The following is a 25,930-nucleotide window of genomic DNA, read 5'->3' as shown; positions in this document are numbered from 1 at the left end:
TCGTTTGTCTTGGGTTGCTAGGAAACAGACGAGAGAGTGAGTCAGCGATCGATAGGATGGTCTTCTTTCACCTGTTTTCGAAATCTTGTCATCCCATTTTAGACTACTTCATTATACAACGAAGCATCAGAAGTTCCTTATGCCCTTTATTCACTGATCACTCCTGATGTCTTTTTATTAATAGCGTTAGAAAAAAATCATAACATTTCGATTGGTAGTAGCTTTGTATATGTTATTTCAGCCATCTTATACAAAGACCATACAAGATGGTGTACTGTTGAACTACACTTACGAAAATACAATACATTTGCAAGATGTAACAGTTTTAAATCCTTCGATCTTAAATTATTTTCCGAGAGCACAAATTATGGAGTTTCTGATCTTGTAATTTTCTCCAGCCTCTCTCTTCGGTCCAGATATTCTCCTCAGTACTTTGTTGTCAGTTTGAGTGTGTGCTCTTTGCTTAGGGCGAGGGACCTAGTTCACCTCCACACAAAGCAACCGGGGTGGGGGTGGGGGGTTATAATTCTGTTTATCTCACTTTTATTGTGTTTGGATAGGAGACGGTGAAAGGTTCTGAAATTAATGGCATTATATTTAATGCTATTATAATTTTTCCGTGAATGCAGTCGCCATTTGTTACTATCATTTCCAAATATTTTAAACTTCACTACATTTGAGAATGAATTTTTAGTTAATGATAATGTTCTTCTGGGTTTTGGCGCGCCGCGTCAAATTGATTTTAAACTGAAGAAGTTTCTGATTCTATAGCAACTGCAAATTTCTTAGTCAGTTCCACGTTTACCTGCAGCTCATTGCGGTACTTATTTTATAGACTCACTTGTCTAATACGGGATAAATGTTCATGTCGTGGTTAAATTCACTGCTTCAAATTACACGTGTATAAATGAACCTTGATGACGGCTGAATTCAACAGTGTGGAGTCTTGGCATTATGCAAGTTTAATTCGCTCCTTCTGCGAAGTCAAGCAGCCTTAAGAGGATGCGAGTAAATTAAGGAAGGGGATTACTAGAGTAACGTCTTTCTGTCATGCCTTAAGTAGGAAACAAATTTATTTTTACAAATACATTTAATTTTATAATTCAGAACTCTTTTGCTAATGAACAAATTTTTTAATAAAGTTTACGTTGCATAATGAAATAATGAACAATTAATACGATGTGCTGGATCCAGTAGAATCGTTTAACTATAAATTATTCGCTATGTACTATTGGCCAAGTGACCGACGTGTGAATAAATTTGGAGACCCCTGGAACGGATGGACATCTGCAAGACCCAGAAGCTGAGTTCTGTATTTGTGAAGTCTTTACACTGTGCGCTCCAGTGCTTGTCCCTCCCAGGCCTTTTTAATGAGGTCGGACACTTTCTCTGCCGCCATTATGATGACAGACGTCGGATTGCAGTTGGGCAAAGTAGGGAAGATACTGGCGTCCACCACTCTGATGTTCGTCACTCCGTGTACCCTGAGCTGGTTGTCCAAGACGGCCAGCTCTTCCTCGGCGGGGGCCATCTTGCAGGTCCCTCCCTGGTGGTTCTCTGGTCCAGTCTCCCTACGCACCGCGCAAGCGAAGTACTCGTCCGAGCCAAACACGTAGTTCTCGCAGCCCTTAACCGGAGTCGTGTCCAAGACGAGGCCATATTTCTGCAGTGCCGGCGTGTTGGCCAACTGGATACTGAGCTTTATGCCGTCCACCAGTATGTCAACATCGCTCTGAGACTCGAGGTAATGCGGGTATATGAGCGGATAGTCGAGGGGATCGGAACTGTTCAGCTTGAGGTACCCCCTGCTCTCGGGTATAGTTAGAGTGGGACGAGCCTGCAGACGCCTGTTGGCACAGTTCTGGAGGCTTCCAGTGCTCTCGCACTCTTCAGATGCTCCCGACTTCGAACATTTCGCCGAGTACCCATTGAAGAATACCTAAACAAGTAAATAAAGACTATGAGAATGAGACTAGTGGTACCTGCGCGGACCGAGTAAATTTTGCCTGTGGATAGGCGGTGTTTTCTTGACGGCGGATTCCCCACGAGCTTCCTTGACTGTGTCGGATTCCTCACGCGTGCATCACCATTGCGCCAAGTATAACCATGGTAATAAAAGTGGTAGACCGGGGATTTACCGCGTGGGGAGTCTTTGCATTCACTTCGGCGCAAACGCGCATGTAGGCCTGCACGTAAAGTGACCAGAATTGTTGTTTGAACGAAATTTGGAATTTCATACGAGCCAAAGCAACCAGGACCAAATTCTATGAAAATCCGTTCAACCAGTTTAGTTACTACATGCAGGCAGGCGGATGAATGAACGGATGTGCTTGATAGAAAGAAACGAAGAAAAAAAGGAAGGAATAAAAATAATTGAATAAAAATTTTCTTGGATATTATCCATCGTCTAGTATCGTGTTTAATGAATTTTGATTTCTACTATCTATTCTTTTACGTCCCACGGATGGATGGTGTGGTGATGTCTTTTTATTCCGGGACTTTCACTCTTTTACTTTGTCCGGAGATAGGGATTAGCTCTATCTAGTGGGCCCAACTGTGTAGGAACCTGAAGACGGAGATAAATTCCCATCTCCGAAACGTCGTTTTTACGTTTTATATTTTAGGTACTAGACGATTGATAATATCTAAGAAAATTTTTATTCAATTGACTCTTCACCACCGTCAAGAAGTTTTAGATTTGAATAAAAATAAATTACTAAGGTACGGAAGAAAGTGTGACCGTACGTGATTTACTCACCTGCAGGTCTGACACCCCGTCCTTAGCATATTTGGATGTCATGAGCAGGGTGGTCTGCGTGAGCCCGGTGCTTGCCATGTTTCCCGTCCGGTTCTGTATAAACTCTTCAACGGATTCTAACGTCAAGGAATTTGTGCTGGCCTCGTTCATGTAGAAACCAATGGATCCCGCTACATGATTTTGCAAGTTTCGACCGACACCGGGAAGATCCACGATGACGTCTATACCGACTGCTTCCAGATCTTTCCTAGGCCCCACTCCAGACAGGAGCAGCAGTTGAGGGGAGTTGATGGCCCCGGCTGAGAGGATGACCTCTTTGAGCGCATACACCGTCTGCTTGTTACCCGCCTGATCGACGTATTCTACTCCACGAGCTTTCTTCGTAGCGGGGTCGATCAGAATCTTTGTCGCTTGTGAATTCACTGCGATCTGCAACATAACACAATTGTACGTCTTACAACTTGAAACAGAAACGTAATATAATGGTGTACCACCGCTATTTGATGACTTCTCGCAGCTCTGGCACGCTGCTATCTGCTCTGCTTTGCGAGTGAATGTGACACTCTGAGATGTGTTCTGACCGCTATATGCTCGCGAGTATACAGTTCAACGATACGAGTTTAAATGAAAACAGCTCCGCATTATTCCACTCTAGCTGGAGCTTAACAGCCACGGTGGTCTAGTGGTTAGAACGCTGGCCTTGTAATCCTGGGGTCTCGGGTTCGATTCCCGGCGGTGCCCGAATTTATAACTTGTGTTGGGCAAGGCCGTGGTCTAGGCAACACGGAGTTTTCCTCCGGGGGCTTCCCCGGTTTCTCCGTGGCATCCCATTCACACACAGAAGAAGGCAATGGCAAACCACTTCTGGATCATCTGCCAAGAACGTATATGAACAGGTCCCAGTCCGAGAAAAGGATGGAAGGATCCTGTTCATATGGACCTGTCGTCAGACAGAACACTAAATAAAAAAGCTGGAGCTTGCTACGTCACACCCTGGAAGGGATCAGGGATAATTAAATCGCGGTGCTACCATCTTTAGAATTTCAGAGTAAAGGAGTTCTCGGCTGAATTTGTGAAGTGTGTGGCATGATATCCTCACACTTATTCTTCTCGTCAATTTGTAAGGTGACTGAAGAATGAATTTATAAAACTCTCTGGAAAGAATACAATGTGGTTTATCCGTATTATTCTCTGCATTTTCCTCGACAGATTGAGCGAAAGCACTAAAACCTCAGGATAACGTGCCTGCAGATTTTGATTCAAACTCGGAATCAGGAACGTACAAGCAAGCGGGCGGGCATGCATGTTGTGTCAGAAGCCAGAATACACATTTGAAGAAGGCTAGAGACTCATTCCAGTGGCAAGGTTGAACGGGACTTCGCTGACCTTGATGTTTTCTCTCGTGTTGAGGAATGGCCTCAGGTACATCCTCGCAGTGCTCGCGCGTAGCCCTTCGTAAACCATCATCTGGGCGACAGCCGCTCCTGTCTGGTTGTGGCCGTTGAGGTCTCCGTTCCTGTAACCCAGTTGCGTCCCTGCCTCCACCACGACATCGGCGAGAGGGGGTCGTGACGGGAATTGCTGAACCACCATGGGGCCACTGAACCCGTGGTATCCGGGATCCACCAGGTCGGGGTTCAGGTTGTTTTCCGACTTGATGAAGTACTGAAGAACGTCTTGCGAACTCCATCCTGGATTGGCCTTACCCCACTCGTCGAAGATCGAGGCATGAGGCCGTGTGTACATCATCCCTTGCATCCCTAGCAGGGTTGCAACAAATCAGGACAGAAGTGTTAAGTACGTTAATGGTAATCGCAAAGAAGTGTGAGTTGGACAGGATGTGTAGCACACACCTGAAGATCAGAAATGCGTACAGGATTATGGTTCGAATGTCTGAAGAGGAAAATCCACTCGGAAACCCCGGCTTACATTGGCGGATAATATTAAAATTTATCTTAGGAATGTGGGTTACAGGGCATGGATTGGATTCATCTAGCTCAAGATAAGGACGGCAGTGGTCTCTTGTGAACACAGACACGAAACTTGGCCTCCGTGGTGAGAAGTAAAATGGCGAAGAGAAAAATTGAGACCCTAAAGGAGGAGTTACGACCCAGTTGGAGAGACAGGAAGAAAGTTAAGTTCTCCCAGCGGTAAAGACGTCGACTGTGGTCTACTGGGCCATGACGACTTGTAGTTCTGTATGTTAGGTTACCAACGAGTTTAACTCTGAAGGTGGGGTCGATACGTTCTTTCAGAGCTTTTGTAACCGCATACAGAACTACACCAGCTTCAGAACCCAGCAGGTCACAAGCATGTAAACAAACCCTCGCACTTTGTGTATTATACCTGATGTGCCTGAGACCATTTTTCCACGAGGCCACTTGCAGCGTCCTCCAGTAGAGAGGCAGGCCTGCGATGACGGCTCTGTCGTATACTTCCAGTCCAGAGACGTTCCTATGGCACTCACTGAGAAAGCAGGCACCGACGTTATGCTGGGTTCTTCCGGGCCTGCACAGCGAACAAGTCACAGATCAACCAATGTCTCTGTATAGCCTACAGAATGATTCAAAGTTCCAGTATAATGTTTTTTTGGGAAATCTTTTGGGGTATAAACTCGGAGATGTTGACAAATTTCAAAACGACTTTATTTATGAAGGTGAATGTCTTCTGGGCTGTAGCGCCGTCTATTGTGTGTTGGAAGTTTCCCAGTGTCGATTAAAATCGCCCTGATGATGGAGGCAGCAAGGGCCTCTGAAACGTTGGTAAACTGTCAGACTACTCAACGTTATAACCGAGACGAAAGCCATCTTTGGACTCACCGCCATGAAAACCTCAAATCCGAATTAATTTACATTTTTTGTTCGAAATGATTTCCCCAACAACATCCTTGATTTAGTAGAGCTTGAGATAATTCTGTATATTTCTGTCTAATGAAGTGCAGTTCGAGTTATCAAGTAACGTGGTCTAGTGCAGCGAAGTCTTGAGGAAAGAAAGGCTAATGTATGTAAAAACTTTCTTTTCGTTATGCAGGAAATTTAAATTTTTTGTTCTTATCTATTTTCGGATTTGAGGTAAAGAATATGTTTATGTGAACACATTTATAAGGCATCTTACGACAGAGCCAACAAGTTTCTTGTGTTTGAGATACATTTTTCAAACACTCAAACATCTTTGAATCTCTTTCCTCTCTTACGATTTAGAAACTGCTTCTTGGGAACGATTTTCAGGTAACCCTTGGCATTTTACATTCCCAACATTTTTGAATATTTATCTATGCAACAGTAAGCTAAAAGCTAACATTTCTCTTCTCCTTCACTTTGTTTCTCAGGGTTTTGAAAAGTTAGTGAACTTATTTTTGAGGTGCACTTTTCGTTTTACAAAGTTACAAAATGGTTTGCTCTGTTTCTGTCCGATTTACGATTTGAGATATAACATTCTGCTGCAAAGAAGAAACAAACTTAGCTTTGCACTTTGCATATTGAAAATGAAGTCTACTTTGCATGAAACACGATGGTGTAAACATAATCTACGTCTTTGTTATTTTTCTCTATGAGGTATCGTTTAATTGTGATTTGTGGAAGAATGGTCGAAGAATTGCTTCCGTGGCACTTCTCTGACGTTTACCTTTAACGCGCAGGTCTGCTGTGATTTTCATTTGTTTAATTTAATCTGCGAGTGACGGGCAAGCAGTTTTAAACTCTGCGTTTTATAATTAGAGCTGGTAACATTGCGGCTTTCGGAAATTAAGCTTGTCACCGACCTGCTTCCAGTAGTAAGACGTTCCATTCCGACAATTCGCTCAGTCGGGAAGCCACCACGGGTCCCGCGACCCCAGCTCCCACCACAATGAAATCGTAGTGGTTAGCGGCCCTATTAGGGGCCGTCTTGGCTCCGAACCTGCGGCAGGGGTCAGTGATATCGCACTGGTTCCTCAAGAGGTACTCGACCAGTCCCATGAAGAGTGTGAAGTTGGCCCCACACACTCCAGTCAGAAAGGACGTGTCGGCGAAAGTGCAGCCGCACGACGACGTTTCGGGAAGTACCATGTTCTGAAATAAGAATTCGTCACTCACAATTAAACAACTCCATGGAGCACAGTCATTGAGAAGCTGACAGTGCGCTCAGTCTATTAATTCCTCGTGTTTACAGAAGCCCGCCATCTGCGCTTAGGTCTTCCAAGTGATCTCTTTTCTTCAAGTTTTACAACCAGAATTATGTACGTAATTTTTGTCTCTCCCATGCGCGCTTGAAGTCCCACCCATCTCATCTTCCTTGATTTCGTCTAGGTAAAGCAAATCTGTCTCGCTCTACGCCACGTGGAGAGCAAAAAATAATTTCAGCGCGGAGCGTGCCAAGCTAAAGATTATAAAAATAATTACACATTTTAATAAAATACGCCGTGTAAGACACAGACTGCAACTGATATTGTGTTTATTTTGACACGACACTAACCTGTCTGTGACCTCAAACTGACATAAGTGTTGTCACTGAGATTAATACAGTTAGGTAGATATAAGCGTGGGAAAAAATGTTCTTGAAAATTTTAATGTCCTATACAGGCAACTCTCGGTTTACGGACGTTCGTTTTACGAAACTGTCTGCTTGTCTTCAAGAACCAAACTTTCTGAAGGCTTGCACCAACGCAATCCCGCTTTAAATACCCCGCAACGTAACTGTTCTTAATTCAAAATTAAATTAAATTCACTTATGACGTCGGAAACGCGCTGAAAAGCCACATTCGAATTTCATTGGTTCGAGTCGTAGTGAAGCAACGGTTGTCGGGCAACCGTTACTACACACCTGCAAGGGCTTAAATTTAAACTCGTAAGCAGCTTTTACGAGTGCGAAAACTTTATCAAAGTAACGGTCCCGCTAGACGGAATGTCGGGAGAAGAGGTTTTCACACGACTGAGTGTCGCCACTCTCCGTCAATGTAATACGTTGGACAATACCAAAATTAATAAAATCACTCAAATTTGATGAAGTAAGGCGTACCAAATAGCATCTAATCACACCTCCTTCGTTTATATAAACCAGATTAATATGCCAAAGCCTGGTTTGCCCCTCATTTCAAGTTTCAGTCCGTTCGGGAATTGAACCACGGACCTGGACTGGCACAAACGTATAGTGAACATAATTGTAAGATTTAAATAAGTAAACATTTAAGAAATGTATTTAATACAATAATTATCAGAAAGTTATTATATGATAATTATACTGAGCTGTTATTGTTTAATAAAACTATCTAGCCAGTAAAAGACGTTGGTGTACTTACCACGCCTTGTAGGATGTTTTCTCGTGGGAAAGAATTCGGTGATTCCCCCTATTATAATATAATAGGATCATCACTTGCTTTGCCTAGGTTATTTTAGACGGTTAAGTGTGGTTCTGCATTTGGTGACTTAAAAATATATTTTTAAAAATTTAAGCTATCATGGGTCCAAAGCGAAATATTAGTGCTGATGCTGATAGTGGTAGTAATAAAAGTTTAGAATCTAAGCTAACTAACTAACTAGATGGCTTACCGAACCCGAAGGTTCATCACCGAATTAACCAAAGCCCTCCACCGGACCCTGTCGTGGGCCAACAAAATCCAGTTTCCTTCAACTCCTATCTCCCATAGATCCCGCCTGAGATTATCCTCCCATCTACGTCTAGGTCTCCCCAGCGGTCTCTTCCCTTCAGGTTTCCCAACCAGTACCCGGTGCACACCTCTTGTCCCATCCATGCGCGCTACATGTCCCGCCCATCTCACTCTTCTCGACTTAATCACCCTCACAATACTGGGGGAGCAGTACAGATTTTTAAGCTCGTCATTGTGCAGTTTTCTCCACGCCCCATCGTCTTCCCTCTTAGGCCCAAATATCCTCCTCAACACCCGATTCTCAAACACCTGCAATCTGTGTTCCTCCCTCTGAGTGAGAGACCATGTTTCGCACCCATACAAAACAACAGGCAAGATTATTGTTTTGTATACTTTAATTTTCAGGTTCTTAGAAATCAGACGGGAAGACAAAATATTTTGGACTGAGAAGTAGCAAGCATTTCCGGAATTTAGTCTCCTCCTAACTTCCTCACAAGTATCGTTTTGATTTGTTATTGTTGTTCCCAAATATTTGAACTTTGTAACCCTTTCAAAGGATTTATTAGCCACCCTAAGATAATTTTGCCCGCCTGTCTTCTGACGACGAGATACTAACATGTACTTAGTTTCTTCTGAATTTACTTCCAACCCCACCTGTCTACCAGCCTCTAGTAAAACTTCTGCGTTCCTCTTTATTGTATTTATATCGTCCCCCAATAAATTAACATCATCAGCATATGCCAATAGCTGATGTGTCCCATTCAATTGCAAACCCTCCTGCCTACCTTGGACCTTCCTGATGGCGTATTCTAGCGCAAAGTTAAAGAGCAAGGGAGACAAAGCATCTCCTTGTTTTAGACCGTTCTTGATGAGGAATGTCTCAGATACATATTTACCTACTCGAATTAGAATCTAAGCTAGACATCAGAAAGAGGTCAGAAGCAGGTGGACATAGCTCGTCATTATGGTGTGAACCGATCGAGTATCGTAAAAGCTCAGGAATGCAAGATACACATAACGAACAACGTCTTGGAACGTAACTCGTTCGTAAACCGATAGTTGCCTATAATTTCATTTAGAAACATTTAAATTTTGAAATTTATGATTTTATGTAAATCTTAAGATGGTATCCTAGTGACATTTAAAGTTTAATGCTGAACTCTTACCTATGTTTTGAAGTACTGAATGTGTTAAACACTAGCGGCTGCTAATTTATACAAGCCTGGACACATGTCTGTGTACAAGAACAGCTGTGCAATCAATGACAGTGTAAGAATATTAATAGTTGAGGGAAAATTCATAACATGCAATACAGGTCTAAGGCACATAGGCCTATGTAAAAGATATTAGATGTATTAATAAGAGTTTAATTATTTTAAATTTTGCCTTTATGATGGTAACTAAATATTCCTTGGGGAACAAAATTACAATAAAATACATATTATATGAATATTTAAAAAAAAATTGTCGGAATTAGGAGAAAGATGCACTCGGAACATGAGTATTGTCTTGGATGTCAGCGTACAACTCAGACTCTCGGCATGGCCCGTGTCAAATTTTAAATATCCGTCCTAAAGATGACAACTGTAATGTTTGCCGAAACTTTGTACAACTTTTAGTTCATTCCCTAAAGCCAAAACTGTACATCGGAATATGATTGTTCTTATGCCACAAAATACTCCTGTGATCCTGTTCTCAAGCTTTCACAGCGACTAAGTATAATGAATTATTTTCGGGTTACGAGCCGTGCCAGGTGGTTTAAAGGAGAAAACACCAACGTTTCGAGAACCGTCCTCGTCCTCAGGGTATTCTGAGTGTTTGTGATTTTGTTTCTTGCATTAAACCACCTGGCACGGCTGGTAATCCGAGAAGAATTTATTGTACTCCTGTGATCCTGTTTGCGTTCAAAAAATACTAACGATTAAGTTCTGGGTTATGTACGATCGAGCCTCCACTGTAGGCAGAAGGAAGGAAGGAAGTTACTCCACGCTGTAAGCTGTTGCCCACCCTTCGGCTTACCGGGGCTTTGAAGCTTAACATTTGTATGATTTGAGGTCTTCGTGGGGGTGATTACGAACATGGCTGTCTTCTGCGTTGTGCGATCGCGCTGATGATGGAGGCAGCAAGGACCTCTGAAACGTCGGTAAACTTCTACCAGACTACACGACGGAGCAACCCAGAAGACAGCCATCTTCAGGCTCATGTATTTCCTAAGATATAAATGCTTGGAGTTATACGTAAATTCCCCGTACACCATTATAGTGTGGCTAGTAATTAAGCTTGGTAATAGCGCCTTACCAGTTCAGAAAATTTTGTCTTCCCGTCTGATTTCTAAGAACCTAAAAATTAAAGTATACAAAACAATAATCTTGCCTGTTGTTTTGTATGGGTGTAAAACATGGTCTGTCACTCAGAGGGAGGAACACAGATTGCAGGTGTTTGAGAACAGGGTGTTGAGGAGGATATTTGGGCCTAGGAGAGAAGACGATGGGGCGTGGAGAAAACTGCATAATGATGAGCTTAAAAAATCTGTACTCCTCCCCCAATATTGTCGGGGTGATTAAGTCGAGAAGAATGAGATGGGCTGGGCATTTAGCGCGCATGGATGGAACAAGAGTTGTGCACCGGGTATTGATTGGGAAGCCTGAGGGGAAGAAACCGCTGGGGAGACCTAGACGTAGATGGGAGGATGTCAGACGGGATCTATGGGAGATAGGAGTTGAAGGAGACTGGATTTTGTTGGCCCAGAACAGGGTCCGGTGGAGGGCTTTGGTTAATGCGGTGATGAACCTTCGGGTTCTAGTTAGTTCGTTAATAGCGCCTTACAGTCTGTTAAACAATTCTTACGTTCCTACACACGTTTCCGGTATGGCTTTTCGTAAACTCTTAGTAACTGTACTTTTAATACAATATTTTAGGATAAAAAATTCAAAACAAATAAAATGAGCGTAACACATAAGTCTCAGCGGGGTGGGGGGCAACGATAAATACACTCTAATTTTAGTCGGAAAACCCTAAGAGAAGACACCACTTTGAAGACCTAGAAATAGATGGAAGTACAATATTAAAATTAATTTTAAGAACTAAAATGTTGGTGGCTCGGGAGGGGGTGGTTTTAATTGGCGGAAATTTCTAAACAATGTCATAAATTTTCAGCCTAATAACAGGTAATGCATTTACTGCCGAGCTGAGCGATTGTCATTTTGTCAAGTGACGGATCTATGACTGAAAAGGACGAATTCTGTCTGTTAATAACTGCTCAGTATTTCTGCAGCGTCATCCGTTCTGCCGAAAGTAATGAAGCGAGAGCAAACAATGTTTTAATCTGTTTCCCGACATCTGCAAACTTTTGTTCCTTGTTACGAGGCATTCGTGCGTAATAGCTCCATCTGCAGAATATTACATAATTCGTCCATTACTTCACTTACCGTGTGGAGTGTCTGTCCGTCAGGGTCGCGTTACTGTGAGATGAACAGATGCATCAATAATTGAAAGAACAGTATTTTCATCTTTACTCCAGCATATTTCCGAAATTTCCTCTTTTCGGAACGCCAGTAATTGATTTACCTTCTAATTAGATAATTAATTACAATATGGGAAATAAAGTTTCAGGTAGAAGTGATGTCCAGTCGGTGAAACTGAAGTCATCGCTTGAAGAAGCTAGATTTAAACGGAAGGATAATATTAAAATGGGTCTTAAAAATGGGATGTGAGATGTGGTCTGGATTTAACTGGCTCGCGATATGATATGGTGCGCTTTTGTGAATACGGCAATGAACTTATGGACTGCGAGAAAGGTGGGACCTTCTTTCAGTAGCTGAGTGTGTCTACTTTTACGGAGTTAGCTGTCGGTGCTTCGTATGAGGGCCGTTTTTTCATTACATGTAATTGTATTGGAGCTTCATGTAATATGTAAGTTACATCGAGGCCCATCAAAATTGGCGTGTTATTAGTGAAAACAGATATTTTCAAAACTGTCGAATTTCGATTTGGGCTTTACCTAGGCAACGCATGGGTTTGTAAGTTGTTTGTCCAATGTTAATCAAAGCAAATTCGCCCGACTGCTTTTGGTGTGGACCCTGAGTACTAAATTTTGTTAAAATACGTCCAGAGCCGGGGCACATTTTACCTGTATGTATTCCTTTCGTACATTTTTGCAAGAAAACGCTTAATAAGTAATGAGGGCCAAGAATAGAATTTCATTTCATTGCATTTCTGTTCTAATAAGCTGGTCTCGCGGAAACCCAATGGGTCTATATGTCTGCGGTGGGCTTTGTGTGAGGAAAATGTCTGTGGATTTGCATCCATTCAAGTGGAATAATTTGACAATAATTTACTATTCAGCGTGACTTGCAAATTTTCGAGGTTAAAGTTGCGGAACTTTTTTTAAAAAAACCTTGTGCAGTCCGTTTCAAAAGATATATATGAGTCTGCCGAGAGGGTATTATAGTACCAATGTTATCTGATCTGTTGGTAACGTGTATGACAGCATCGAGTATGAATATTTGCGATGAGCTCTGATGATGGAAGCAGCAAGTAACTCCGAAACGTAGGTAAACTTCTGGCAGAATACACGGCGCTACAACCCAGAAGACAGCCATCTTTGGGCCCACTACCGTGAAAAGCTGAAACCCTAGTTACATTGGGATTTTGCCTCACACCCTGATAGCCAGGTTTCCGTATGCCAGTTTGGGGTGTGTCTGCTAGATGGCTGCAGTGTCAGTGCAGCCTCCCTCGCCGCTGCGGGCTGGTTAGTGCGAGGGATGACGGCGAGGTAACAAGATGGTCTGTGCTGGCGACGCGCTCAGAGCTTGGGTGCTGTCTGCTCTTGTGGTCCATGGAGCAGTGGCGGGCAACCCCGACGCCAAGCGTCTCTACGACGACCTGCTCAGTAATTACAACAAACTGGTTCGCCCGGTCGTCAACACGTCCGATGTCCTGAGGGTCTGCATCAAACTGAAGCTTTCGCAACTCATTGATGTGGTAAGACGGCGGGATAAATTTAAAGTAGAACTGTGGATAGCTGTGACATTTCGCACTCTAGAAATCTGGCTATGAAACCAGGTGCCCTCGGCAATAAATGAACTCTACTCCGTGGTTCTCAGAAAATAATACTTCCTAAATTGTGTCGCTGTTACTTTCTACCGTATTTTACGTTACTCCCAAACATTTGTCTTTTCGTTTGTATCGTGCTAAGTCTTCCGGATGAACATGAAGAATGAGGTGGTTCGCACTTTTGGCAATCGAGAGTTTCTTACTCGTGGTCTATTTAACGACGCTGTCAGTAGCTCAGACCATATAGCGTGGTATTAAAAGATTGTTAATACATAATGAATGAGAAATGATGTGGGAGGAAATTATCATGGCAGAATTTAAGCTTCTCTCGCTGCATTAGCCTTGAGGGACTGAGGATATACACCTAGGTTTTATTGCCAAGAATTGAACCCTCGCGACCTCACAAGTATGAGGAGTTAACTTTAAGGCAGTCTGTCTTCAATTAAAGTTTTATTTTCCTTAGTTCCTCCAGGCGACAACTTACGTTTTCTTTGTACCAGGTCAAGACGTTTTTTCCCCCTGATTTTGACCAAATAATAGACACTACGCATCAGCTATCCTGGCAGTAGTTTACCGACGTTTCAGATGTCATTGCTGCCTCCATCATCAAGGCGATGTGTAAATACAAAGGATTTCCTATGTGCGATCTTTGCGAAAAGTAGCCTTCCCGTAGAGAAGTACTCATCGCCCTGAAGGTGGAGACAGCAGTAAGCTCTGAAACGTCGATAAACTGCTACCAGACTGCACGGCGTAACAGCTGAGTACGGTCTTCTCCATAGTCGTCGCCGTGGGAATTGGAAATCTCTCAAATGGTAAAAGACAAGGCACCTTGGCGGGGATTTGAATGTGGTACTTTCTGCATGAATGATAAACGCGTAACTGAGTCGAAGTGCTCAGAAGTATCAGTTTTATTGCGTGAATAAATTTATTTTTACCAAGAAGTTTGTAGTTAATTCTTAAAAGTGATGATTTTAAATGACACGCATTTGTCAGTACGGAAAACTTCCTTGGTTCCGTCTCTGAATTGGAGAATTTGAGACGCGCGTTTTAGAAGTGCGACGTCTTTGGAGCTGAGAACGAATACAAAGATATTTCCGTGGAGATGCGACGTTTCCCGAGAACAGAAAACGTGATTTGCGGCTTGGGGGGTTTTCTACAGCGGAGTTTTGCTTTGTGCTGATGACTTTTTGAGTGAGATGTGTCGAAAGGGAAGCAAGCAAGCGCCCTTTCAACTCCACCTGCTTCCGCCTGTCGAGGAGACGGAAACAAGTTTCTGATCTCCAAAATATATTTACAGACGAGTTCATACGGTTTATTAGTGCATCGTTCTCTCTCGTTCGTTTTGGCTAACTGAATATTCTAGTGGTGATATTTTATATTGTAAAGTTACTTATTTCAAGTTTTATGATTCCCATTTTTGTAACAAAAAAATAATAATAGCAAATGAACTGCAAGAAATTTATTTCGTATACCATTTCAAGGGCATATTGCCAAGGGGGCGTATATCAACAAAATGGTTGATTTACAGGCGACTAAATTCTTACGCGTGTTCCGTTTGACACGTGTTCGTTATTTAGTGTTGAAACGCCCAAATGTAAGTTTGTATCTCTGTATAAAGCAGCGTCCTTATTTTTTTTATTTTTTTTTTTAACGATTTTGAGCGTAATTTCATGTGAACATGATTCTAAAGCGGACTGTGACGAAAATTTTGACACATAAAGACGGCAATGATGTGCCATATTTCATGAGTATTTTCTATACGACTTCTGTTATAGAAGATCTTTTTGGCACATTTATTTAGGATGCGACATCGAATGGTGATTTTATTGCTTATTTATCTGAAGTTCGTGCTGTAATCGAATAAAGCTTTGTATTAAAAAGTACGAAGTCTGGGCGTACTCCCATCAAACGAACTTTATGCTGAGTTTTATGATTGTTGAACAGCTGGTTCGAAAGTTCTTAAGGCATATAAATGGCAGGAGTATTGAATAATATTGCAACTCTGACATCGCATCTTGTAGACTACCTCATATAGACCATGAGGAGTTGTGTGCTGATTTAATGAAATATTTGGAAACAATAGAGTGACGTGAAAGTTATGGGGACTTCGGATTTCGAGGATGAGCTACGCCGAATGCTGAAAGCTATTCAACGTTTCGGGAAATATTTCAGTTACCATCTTCAGGGCGAATATGTAATGATTTTTTTATATAATATATTTATTAGTTAAATTCAATCTTACCCACTCTTGATAGTTATCATAATAAATTAGTTTGATAAGATAATGGCCTGAAAATTAGCTGCATCTATCCAAATTGTCTGGCATATTATAGTAGACGTCACGGCATGTGGTGAGTGGGTACATAATGCACAGATCCACAGATTATGTTGCAGATATTTAAATTTTCAAACGTTTCAGCGGTCTTTCCTACCTCCATCATCAGGGCGATGTGTTAGCCGCGCTCGAGGAATCGGTTTAAGATACAGGAATCAGTTAGTTAATGCAGAACCTTGACCGGACCAATAAGGAAGCAGCAAGGGCCTCTGAAACGTCGGTAATCTCCTACCAGACTACACGGCGGAACAACCCAGACGACAGCCATCTTTATACTCACAGCTGTGAGAACCTGAATTTATCTAATCGTGTAGAAGATGAAAGACCTGGTTAAGTATTAAACGGAGAGGGTTATGATTTAATGCGCGTGCGTAGTCTGCGAGAGTAATGATTTCGGGAAATTTCTACACATCTGAACGTTATCCAGTGACATGAAGCTGTTTGTGTCACTGGCGACAAGACAAAAGAATACCCCTGAATGGTAGACAATACGCCTTTCAATTCACGTGGTTATGAAGTAGAATCGAAATTCGTTGAAATGGCTACAAATGATATGAAAATCGAGTCAGTTTGTATGACGCATGGTCTATAACCAATAGATTTTTCTGATTACATTGTGTGTTTAGTTTACGTGGTATCTGATGTATTCACTGTTGTAGCAACCAAAAGGCTTTGCTTTACGAGAATTTAGTTGCGTGTACGTATAGATTCAGTTTGTATTTGACTATTTATATATACGAGGTGCGATCTGAAAGTTTCAAGACTGTGTCAATAGAGGGCGAACCGGATGTAGTACGAGCTTCTGCCGCTAGGGGGTGCGGCCTACATTCCTAGTGAATCAGTGTGCCAGCCGGCATCATCGAATTAGCATTTGTTTCTTAGTTACGGGCGTTTTGGTAGAGCATTACACCGACCCTCCTGCGATTTCGGAATGGCGTGTTCATCAAATTTTGCCAAAGACTCGCCAAAACGGCTACGGAAACCTATGAAATGCTAAAGCAAGCATTTGGGGAGTCCGCAATGGGTCGTGCACAAACTTTTGTGTGGCTTTCACGTTTTAAAAATGGCCGAACCTCTGTCGATGATGACGAGCGTTCTGGAGGACCATCTTCGAGCACAACGCCCGAAAATGTTACGAAGATTCAGCAGGCCATTCACGAAGATCGACGTCGTACCATCAACGACTTGTGCGACATTGTTGGGATAGGCTATGGGACCTGTCAGCTGATTCTAAAGGAAGAACTCCACATGCGACGCATCATGACAACGCGCCAGCGCACACCGCCCTCAAAGTTCGGCAGTTTTTGGCCTCAAACACCATGGCCGTCATCCCGCACCCTCCTTATTCGCCGTGTGACTTCTTCCTCTTCCCAAAGATGAAAATTCAGCTAAAGGGAAGGAGATTTGAGACGATAGAAGAGATTCAGGCAGAATCGCAGATGGTGCTTGACAGGCTGACAAAGAAAGATTTCCAGGGATGCTTCCAGGCTTGGCAGCGGCGCTGGGATCGTTGTGTTCACTCCCAGGGGAACTACTTCGAGGGCGATGGATGAATTTAATACCTGAGATAAGTGTACGGGTTTTTATACGCGCAGTCTTGAAACCTTTCGATCGCACCTCGTAATTATCAAATTATGAAATGTTTTATTTATCGGTGCATCATAGTGAATACTGAAAATGAATATCTTCTGGGTTGTTGCGTCGTGTAGTCTAGAATTTTTGAGAGCTGTTTGCTGCCTCCATCATCAGGGCGAGTACTTATTATTCCCTGATGATGGAGGTATTAACTACCCCTGAAACGTCCGTAAACATCTACCAGACTACACGGCGCAACAACCCAGAAGACAGTCATCTTGATACTCGCAGCCCTGAGAACCTGAAGTCTCACATAAGAAATATCTTATTTGGATGCGAATGTTCTAATTACCTGATATCATCCAAATTAACACTGTGACAAAAACACGAAGCGGTTAGCACAACGTTCTCATCAGTGCCCATTTCTGATTTGTTCTCACCTATTTTCGAAATCTCTCGATACAAAATATTTATAAAAATTAGTTTTATTTATGTGTGTTCTATGTAACGAACCTTTCATTAGCTGAGTTTACATAGATAGCATCGCATGATAGGATGATAAATTATAAACAAGTAAATATTCATAATGTGACGTTCATAGCTTGTTCGCCATGATTTGGCTTACTTCAAATTAAATATTGGACGAACATTGCTCGTTCAGAGGAATTGTGGAAAATAAACGAGATTAATAGTGCTAATTTCTTAATTGACGAAACAGTCAATTGAGCGATTACGTAATTAGAGGCGCGAAGGATCGTGGACAATGACGTCATCGCAGATTATTATCCTTCCACCTCGCATGTTCGAGCATCTGTCACATCGACATTGAAGTCTGTAGAAAAATAAAATTACGAGTTTGGAATATCCTTGCAGTGGCATGACGTTCATACCAAATTTCATAAGGAAACGTTCAGCTGTTCTTGAGATATTTGTTTAAATCTTGTCAGTCTAATCACAATAAAATTCCTATTAAATATTAAAATATTGCTATAATTAACATTTAAATATTTAAAATATATTAAATGACGTTCTCTATCGAAATGTTCGATTTACATTAGATCATCACTTTTTTACACGACATGTTTCAGTTCTAAAAGAACCATCTTCAGGTGTATAAAATTATATAAACTTAAATATAATTTCTTAAATGCAACTTTTAGTCAGATGTTTATCAGATTTCAAATGATATTTTCTTCCAGATTTTATTGTATTTTTAATATCGTATTCGAAGTTGTTCTGTATATGTACGTCGTGTTTAACATGATTTTGTGTGGGTGAACGTTTTGTTGTTGTTTTTGTATCATCCAGAAATGAAGTTGTGGAGGAGTTACGTCTGTCTGGAAGTATTGCCGTGTCTTGAGATGTTTTATGCGTACAGATGGATGGACATTGCGAACGTAATATGCGCTCTTTGGGGATGTTGCGAACGCGCCTATAATTATTTGGAAAGGATTTGGAAGTAAGCGATCGTGGCCAAATTTTCACTAATTTGCCTGCAGGGACTGAGGAAAACAAGGGAAAAACGACGATCAGGATCACCGGTGTCCGGGTTCAAACTTGAAACTAGAATATTTTAAATGTAACCAAAGAGAGCTAACAACCCGATTGCGCTGGTAGAAGTCGATTATGCTTCAGAGGAACACGTAATATTTTCCTTTGCTGTGGAAACCTTTCTGCCTTGCTGTGAGTCCACTGGCCTTGTTTACGTGTTTGTTGGCACTAGGTGTAATGCGACTGACGTCGGCAGGTACTCGTTCCTATTCTGGACTGGGTATCACGACAGAATTTTTTTGTAGTTTTCTTCAGTGAATTTGTGTTAACAAATGACGTATGTTTCTGCAGAATTTTTTATTTCACATTGGAACTACATATTCATGTTCGTATCCCTTTCGTCGTTAAATAAACCCTGATGTTGATACTGGGGTCGTTAAGTAGCTTAACCATTCATGTAGAAGGTTTGCATTAAGTACAACTTTGTCCTGACTCGCACAGAACGAACTGTCGGCTTCAAACACTACGCAGAATCAATACGACCTGCTGTAACCGAATGGAAGAAAGTGTGAAACGATTTCATTTCACAGCAGGACAAGAGATACCGCAGAGACTGGGTGAAACCAGGGCTCACGTCTGTCTGTCTGTCTGTCCACATTGTATTCGCTTCAAGTGTACGGCATTTAGTTATCTACAATTTGCAACTAATGAACTCCGTGGAACAGAATACTTCTTTAGAAGATTACACCCACTGCTAGATAAATACGTGTACGCCCTCATCCTGGATCTTCCATCTGCACTTATATCGCTCAATTTCTCTCTCTCTTTCTTTCTTTCTATTTTGAAAATCGTATGGATCTCATGAAATATATTTTGCGTGGAAATTGCGGAGTTATTGAATGTTAAATCGTTTGGTATACATAGTTACCACTATGCTTGAAATGGTTAAAAAGTCATAAGATGACTGCGCTGTCTGTCATCAGATGCCTTGACTAACGACTGTCTTCAAGAAGTCCTCTCCACCCGACTGCTTTAATTACACTTCGTCAATTTTGTGTTCCTTCCCGCTCAGATAATGGCCTTGAGGAAATAAACGAACTGTATGATTCTTTCTGTAGAAGGAACTGCAATTTCGTTGAGAGCGCTAGTGATTGTTTTCATCGGTACCCGGGTTGATGTTGGCAGATGAGGAGGCTGGGCTGACATTACGTGTACAGTCTGATCAAGGAATCTGCCCTCTGCGTACATGGAGTGTATAAGAAACAATAATTTATTTATTTTACAATTTTTAGAATGTCATCAACTTATGTTTTGTGTCTGGTAAATCGGACCATTTTGTTTGGCGAATTCTTTGGCGGAATGATCCATTTTCTGGATTTTCTAAATGCAATAACATAACTAAATTATGGCTGTTTCATAGTACGCCACTGCGCATGTCACATCAAATGATCAAAGTTTCATACAGCTGCCAGCTGCGTCAGACTAATGACTTGTAGCCGAGCGTGTAGCACGCATGAAGTAGATGAGGAATTCGTACATATTTTGGTTGATAATGGAAATTAGTCGGTTCTAAAATTTAGAGAAGACGAAAGTTTGGGCGGAAAATATAACCTTTATATTCAGCCCTGATGATGAAGGCAGTATGTTCTTCCTTGACGTCGGTAGGTACCTATAAGTTCACGCGACATTAGAAATAAGGAGACCAACTATGAGTGGGTGTTATTAAAATCATTTCTGATTATACATTTTCGTGATGATGGTAGATTTACAACAAGACGAATCAGAAGTTTTATTGAATATCTGATGAAGTGTAAATTGATTCAGAAATCGAATACCGTGCTCACACAAATATTCTTTATATCAAGAGAAGACAAATGAACCTCCTGATTGTGTTAAACGACAAAGCTGTAGAGAACAGAAGATAACTAGATTCTCAAATCAGGAAGGCGTGACAAGCGGCCGCATCTCTCATTCGGTGTGTGTGTGTGTGTGTGTGTGTGCGTGCAGATTGTTTGCCCAACACAGACGCTGTTTGATACTGGCTAATTCCATTTTAGAAAGGAAACGTGTTATGGAAATAACTGAAATGACTCGGCAGCTTTCGATATTGACAGAATGGATCGACAAAGGATCTATGAAACGAATAGACTGGAAACGGCATATTCACAGCCACCGTGTCTTTCAAAGAATTCAAAAACTTTTTCACTCTTTTCTACATTTTATGACCGTGAAAATCGATCAGTGCGCCTTGTGGGTTGTGACACTACGTCATCTTGTAGGTAGTTACAACGCTTCGGATGAACGTCTAGACTTCTTTACCCAGAATATGGAGGCAGTACTTTCCTCCGACCATGTGGCTCACAACTTGGAAGACCAGTATCGACTCAATTATCGCTGTGACTTGGACAAATTACTAAACAAGACAAATTCGCATCTATTACCGATCTCTGCTGTAAATGGTTTTAGGAAATTGGTGACCGCAAAGAATATTTTGGTTTGATAATGATATGTGATCAAACATTGGAACCTGACTTTTGAAATTTGTAAGTTACCATGTTACAAACACGTTGGCTTCTAACCCTAAGGATGTATAAACTTACAAATTCTACGCTGTTCCACATTGACTTGTTTTACGTACTGATGACGTGTTCGAATGATAGGAATTCTTATAATAACCTCGGAATGGGTGCCTTTGGGGGCCACTAATGTCTTAAAGCAGTGGAATAAGATTGCTAAAAAAAAGTACATTAAAAATGGAAACATTTAGGGTAAGGTTGCTCAAGTCGTACCCCTTAAGGAAAAAACCGTATAAAACTTAGGATTTATCAAATAAATAGAAATTAAATGTGTTATTCAAAACTTGTGTTAATATTGTTGTTATTATTATAACGAAATTAGAAAATCTATATGCTTTCACGTAAAATAAACTAAATCTTTAAAAACTTACATCGGTACGACTAAAGTAACCGGTTTCCTAAGTCGTACCACCTATAGCCTAAGTCGTACCTAAGAATTTAATTAAGCAACAATAATAATTAAAACGTATTTTTTATTAATCTGTTTACATGGCACATAGGTATTCAGTTAGTACAAACATCACATACAAATTTTTTTGTTCTTTTGTCAACTCCAGCGCATACATCGTGCACCCATGATTTGGATTTCAAGCATTGAATCATGTTTTCCTCCCGATCTTCTCCACAAATAAAACAAAACCAATCGCTTTTCTTCTTTTTAATTTTTAATGCCAATTCTTTTTTATTAATTACTGCGTTTCTTTTATTTGCCGCATTTTTTATGTTTTCTTTATTCTGTGTTGACGTTATTTCGACTGACGAGGTAGAGCATTCACGGAACTCTTTGCTTTGGTTTATTATTGGAATAGGAGCTAAAATATTTAATTGCGGTTTTATTTGGTTTATAGGCGCGTCCGTTTCTTCCTCATGGATTTCTTTACTTTCTTGTGTAACCACTGCAGAAAGCTCTTCTTACCAGTACGACTTAGGAATCTCATATGGGTACGACTTAAGACACGGCACAAGTTAAATTTAACAGTAAACATAACCTAACATTGAATTTATATTTAATAAGGAACATAATTTTATCAATAATTTACTTGCAAGATTAACTACCAAACATATGCAGAAAATTATAAGAAAATTGAAATAAACTTACTTGATGACAGGATTTATAACGAGGCAGGTTTATGGCAGACAATAATACGTAAAGCAACTTGGTTGACTCAGATGTATATTTGGTTGCCGTTGTATGTGCTGTTGTCGTCGTAGTTCGTTCAAAATTCAAGTGGTACGACTTAAGCACTGGTACGACTTGAGCAACCTTACCCTACTTATATTTACATTACATTTCGTTTTTAAACAACGCGATTTGCGTTTAAAGTTATGTAAACAGCAAAACAGCTATCATAAATCCTTGCTACGAACCGTGACTAAACGAACCATGTTGCCAATCTGTGCATGTTGTAGACTTACAACTGCGAATATTCTGTGTAGAGGCTGTTTGAACACCCTATATTACGTATTCTGACACTGGGACTTAAATTGGCTCTGCTATCAATCGAGCTAGGGCTGACGCAGTAAACTTTTACGTAAGGCTGTCCACTTATGACGTATTGACCATACCGCAGGTCGCAAGGTGTCCATCTGGAGCGTAATTCTACCCCAAGATGTGCGTTGCAGTGCAAAGCAGATTCGTATCATCTGAATTATCAAGACCATTAAAAATGATGGCAGTTCCTGAAGTATGCTAAGAATTCAAACGATTCATATCTCTCAGAAAAAAGCTAAAGGATGTTTAAAACTAATAAGGACACAGAAGGAGTACCGAAAGAGAAACTGGTGGTATAGTTCCATGCACATGGTGAACGTTAAAGTTGTTCCTTTCTTGATATTTAGGCATTTTGTGGCGACAAATATGTCGATGGTGACGCCGCGTGGATTTAGAGGTGAATACCGAAGTTTTGGGGGAAACATACTGTCACCATCTTTAAGTTCGACCCTAAATTGTATAACTTTCAACCACGGAGGAAGCGCTTTTAACTATACCAAGAACACAGTTTAAGCAGTTTAGTTCTGTGGCCACATAATATTTTTCATACCCTAAAAATGTAGAAGACAGTTTCCTAAAATTAAAATGCATTTTAATGTGAATTGCTGTATTCATCTGTCCATACTTTACTAAGCTGTTCCAAGAGGCTGCTACACTATCCGGAAATGGTGAAGAAAGATTTGGCCATCTTTACGTATTATGTAAAGCGAAGCTCAGATTTTACTGTAATACTTTTGTAACATGGAATGTAGTGTCGTTCATTACTTGCTACGCAAATACTTTCTAGTTTCAGAGTATTTTACTTTCATCTCACTAAACCTAGAACCAGCAGCGATTTCGTCAATAATTTCGCCGTGTTTGAGTGACATTACATCCTTATTTTCATCTTTAGGTTCTTCGGATTCTTATAATGTTCTAATATCGGTTATCGAAAGCGTGGGTATACAAGCGGAGATTAATTTCATGTAGAAGATAGGGTGGGGTTTCGTATTCCAATGAGAACAAATGAACGATAGCTAAGTCTAAAACTCTGCTTGTTCTGCTTACTGATATCCAATGACACGCGTCGGTATTATTGGAAATCTTGCATCTCGTCTTCTCACGGAAGATTGGATTTCTTCAGACTTCTTTTATATTTAAGCATAGTCTGTACGGATATCATGTTAATAAGGCTTAGACTGGATTCTGTATGTGAGGATGACAGCAAGAATTGCGATGGTGTTTGTATTTAACGTCCAATTTCGTATTTTAAATTGTGATAACTTTGAGAAAGAACAAATCTGCTAGACGTAAAATACAGAGTGAGCGAAGCCACTCAACCCACTGCTGATGCTATTATATTTTTATCAGGAAGTTACGGTTATGACTACAGCAAGTGATGAAAATCCACTTTTGTTTTTGCTGTATATTATTCTAAAAAAATTATTATAAAAATTCCCGTAGCGTGGTGACGAGAAGTCCGGAGATGTTGGAGGCCACCAAGGAATACTTGCAAAGTTTACATTGTTTGCTCTCCGCTACTGGATGCAGTTATCTGTTACCTCACCTCTGAGAAGAGAAATTAATTCCCTTCTCAGTTGTTGGTAACGTTTCTAATTTGCATTTGCTCTGAATAAAATGGAACCGACTACTCACCAGCACAAAATTTCACCCTTCAACGGTCGCTCATGAGAAGAATGTTGATTGTTAGCTCTTTATGTTCGTTCTTTTGTTTTCACTAGTGACGTCGATACTGACCTTGTACGAAGTTTGGACTGTAAAATGAAGTAACTGCTACGCTGATTAGACCACTGGCAAAACTGAATTCTTTTTCCTTTGTTAAACTTCTTCAGTTCTTGCTTAATGAAGCGTGTAAAGATACGAACGAAAAGAAAACTTCGTAGTCTGTCGCACACCTGATAAGACAATCCACTTTGCCCCGAAAATACTTCGTTTAAAACTTTTATGTATATCGTGACAAATCTTCATGTTGCCAGACTTACCACTCAGTATTAAAAGTCGACGAGAACTGTTTTTATTTACACTTCCCAACGTTACAGAAACGATTTATTGAACGAAATGTTGTCCGTAATTGGAGAATAGAGGAATTTACGCATAAAGCCTATCTTCAGGGATAATATTCGACATGTGCTTAAACTCTTTTCGCAGGTTACGAGTTTCCCCGAAATTTTTAAAATCGTATTTGTGTACTCTTGCTAGGAAACACGTGTGTATGAGTGCGCAGAAGTCTAAAATGCGTTGCGTCGTGTGATACGATGGTTAGGATTCCAATATACAGCTACCTAGTAAAAATCAGTTGTATGAATGTCAGCTTTGCGTAATAATAACTATACTAAAAACAATTGCCTAAGAATTATTAGTTTTTTTTACTATCTGTCAGTTTTACACTTACTTAGGAACCAGCATGAGATATGTTATCAATACAGACAATACAACAGTTTATCAGTTGCTGGGAATGCAGATAGTGACACGCCACAGCTAAGTTCGTGTACAAAGTATTAGCGTTAGGCCTAAAGCACGAAAGCGCCCCCCCCCCCCCCCTGTCCTCTGGATTCGATGCATTCATTTTCCATCATCACACTGTCACCCTGAGACTCGACGCAAGTCTTTTAAAATGTTCGTTCAATTCAGGTAATTTCATAAATCGATTTGATATTCATGTACGTGTTTGTGTAATATCGATATAATCGATTTATACGGATGCGAGGTTTGGGATTCCGAATGTGTCTGGTAAAGAAAAGAGAGGAGGAAATGTGATAAATACGTAAAAGTAAAGAATTGACGTTGTAGAGGTAGAGTAGAATGTCGGCGGATACAGCCTGACTGCGTGGACAGACTGGATGAGTTGGGACTGAAACGCTCACAGCCATTGTGTGAACGGATTTGCTGTCAGCCGAACCTAATTATTAAAGCGACGCTTCTGTTAATTACACAGTGCGTTCGATGTGGAGGAATGCTCTCATTTATACGACGCACGTCCTTCGATTGTAATGTGACGTCATATGGCGTGGCAGTTAAACTTTTCATATTCGGGTGTTTTCGGGGTTCGAGCTCTAATCCCAGC

The 25,930-nt window shown here is 40.9% G+C and overlaps 2 protein-coding genes across 7 annotated transcripts in view; one reads left to right on the top strand and one right to left on the bottom strand.

Moving 5' to 3' along the window:
* The window catches only part of nAChRalpha4 (nicotinic acetylcholine receptor alpha4), a 62,128-nt gene that overhangs the window by 2,739 nt on the left and 33,459 nt on the right, over window positions 1–25,930 (top strand). For 3 of the 4 annotated variants that reach the window (XM_087342707.1, XM_022061744.2, XM_087342708.1), the window contains exon 2: window positions 13,050–13,325. The exons of the other annotated variant lie outside the window; for it this stretch is intronic. In XM_087342707.1, coding sequence (XP_087198833.1) covers window positions 13,125–13,325 — 201 coding nt within the window. In that variant the 5' untranslated portion in view covers window positions 13,050–13,124. The remainder of the gene's footprint in view (window positions 1–13,049; window positions 13,326–25,930) is intronic. 4 annotated transcript variants of the gene reach the window in all.
* On the bottom strand, window positions 1,056–24,624 carry LOC110828753 (glucose dehydrogenase [FAD, quinone]). Of its 3 annotated transcripts, none has more exons than XM_022061742.2 (6): window positions 24,604–24,624; window positions 6,519–6,807; window positions 5,105–5,266; window positions 4,145–4,518; window positions 2,759–3,187; window positions 1,056–1,939 (listed from the first exon to the last, which is right to left on the bottom strand). In XM_022061742.2, exons 2-6 carry the CDS (start codon window positions 6,802–6,804, stop codon window positions 1,328–1,330), a joined length of 1,863 nt encoding a protein of 620 aa, XP_021917434.1. In that variant the 5' UTR covers window positions 6,805–6,807; window positions 24,604–24,624; the 3' UTR covers window positions 1,056–1,327. The 3 variants fall into 3 exon arrangements, with proteins under 3 accessions (XP_021917434.1, XP_087198832.1, XP_021917433.1); XM_087342706.1 differs by lacking the exon at window positions 24,604–24,624 and adding an exon at window positions 22,474–22,616; XM_022061741.2 differs by lacking the exon at window positions 24,604–24,624 and adding an exon at window positions 7,211–7,365.

The sequence above is a fragment of the Zootermopsis nevadensis genome, unplaced genomic scaffold, assembly GCF_977971745.1.
Source record: "Zootermopsis nevadensis isolate Lab colony 2312 unplaced genomic scaffold, Znev_1.0 Znev_ptg000004l, whole genome shotgun sequence".
In the NCBI taxonomy this organism is placed as follows: domain Eukaryota; kingdom Metazoa; phylum Arthropoda; class Insecta; order Blattodea; family Termopsidae; genus Zootermopsis; species Zootermopsis nevadensis.
The sequence above is the reverse complement of the archived record's forward strand: the minus strand, read 5'-3'. Positions and strand labels throughout refer to the sequence as shown.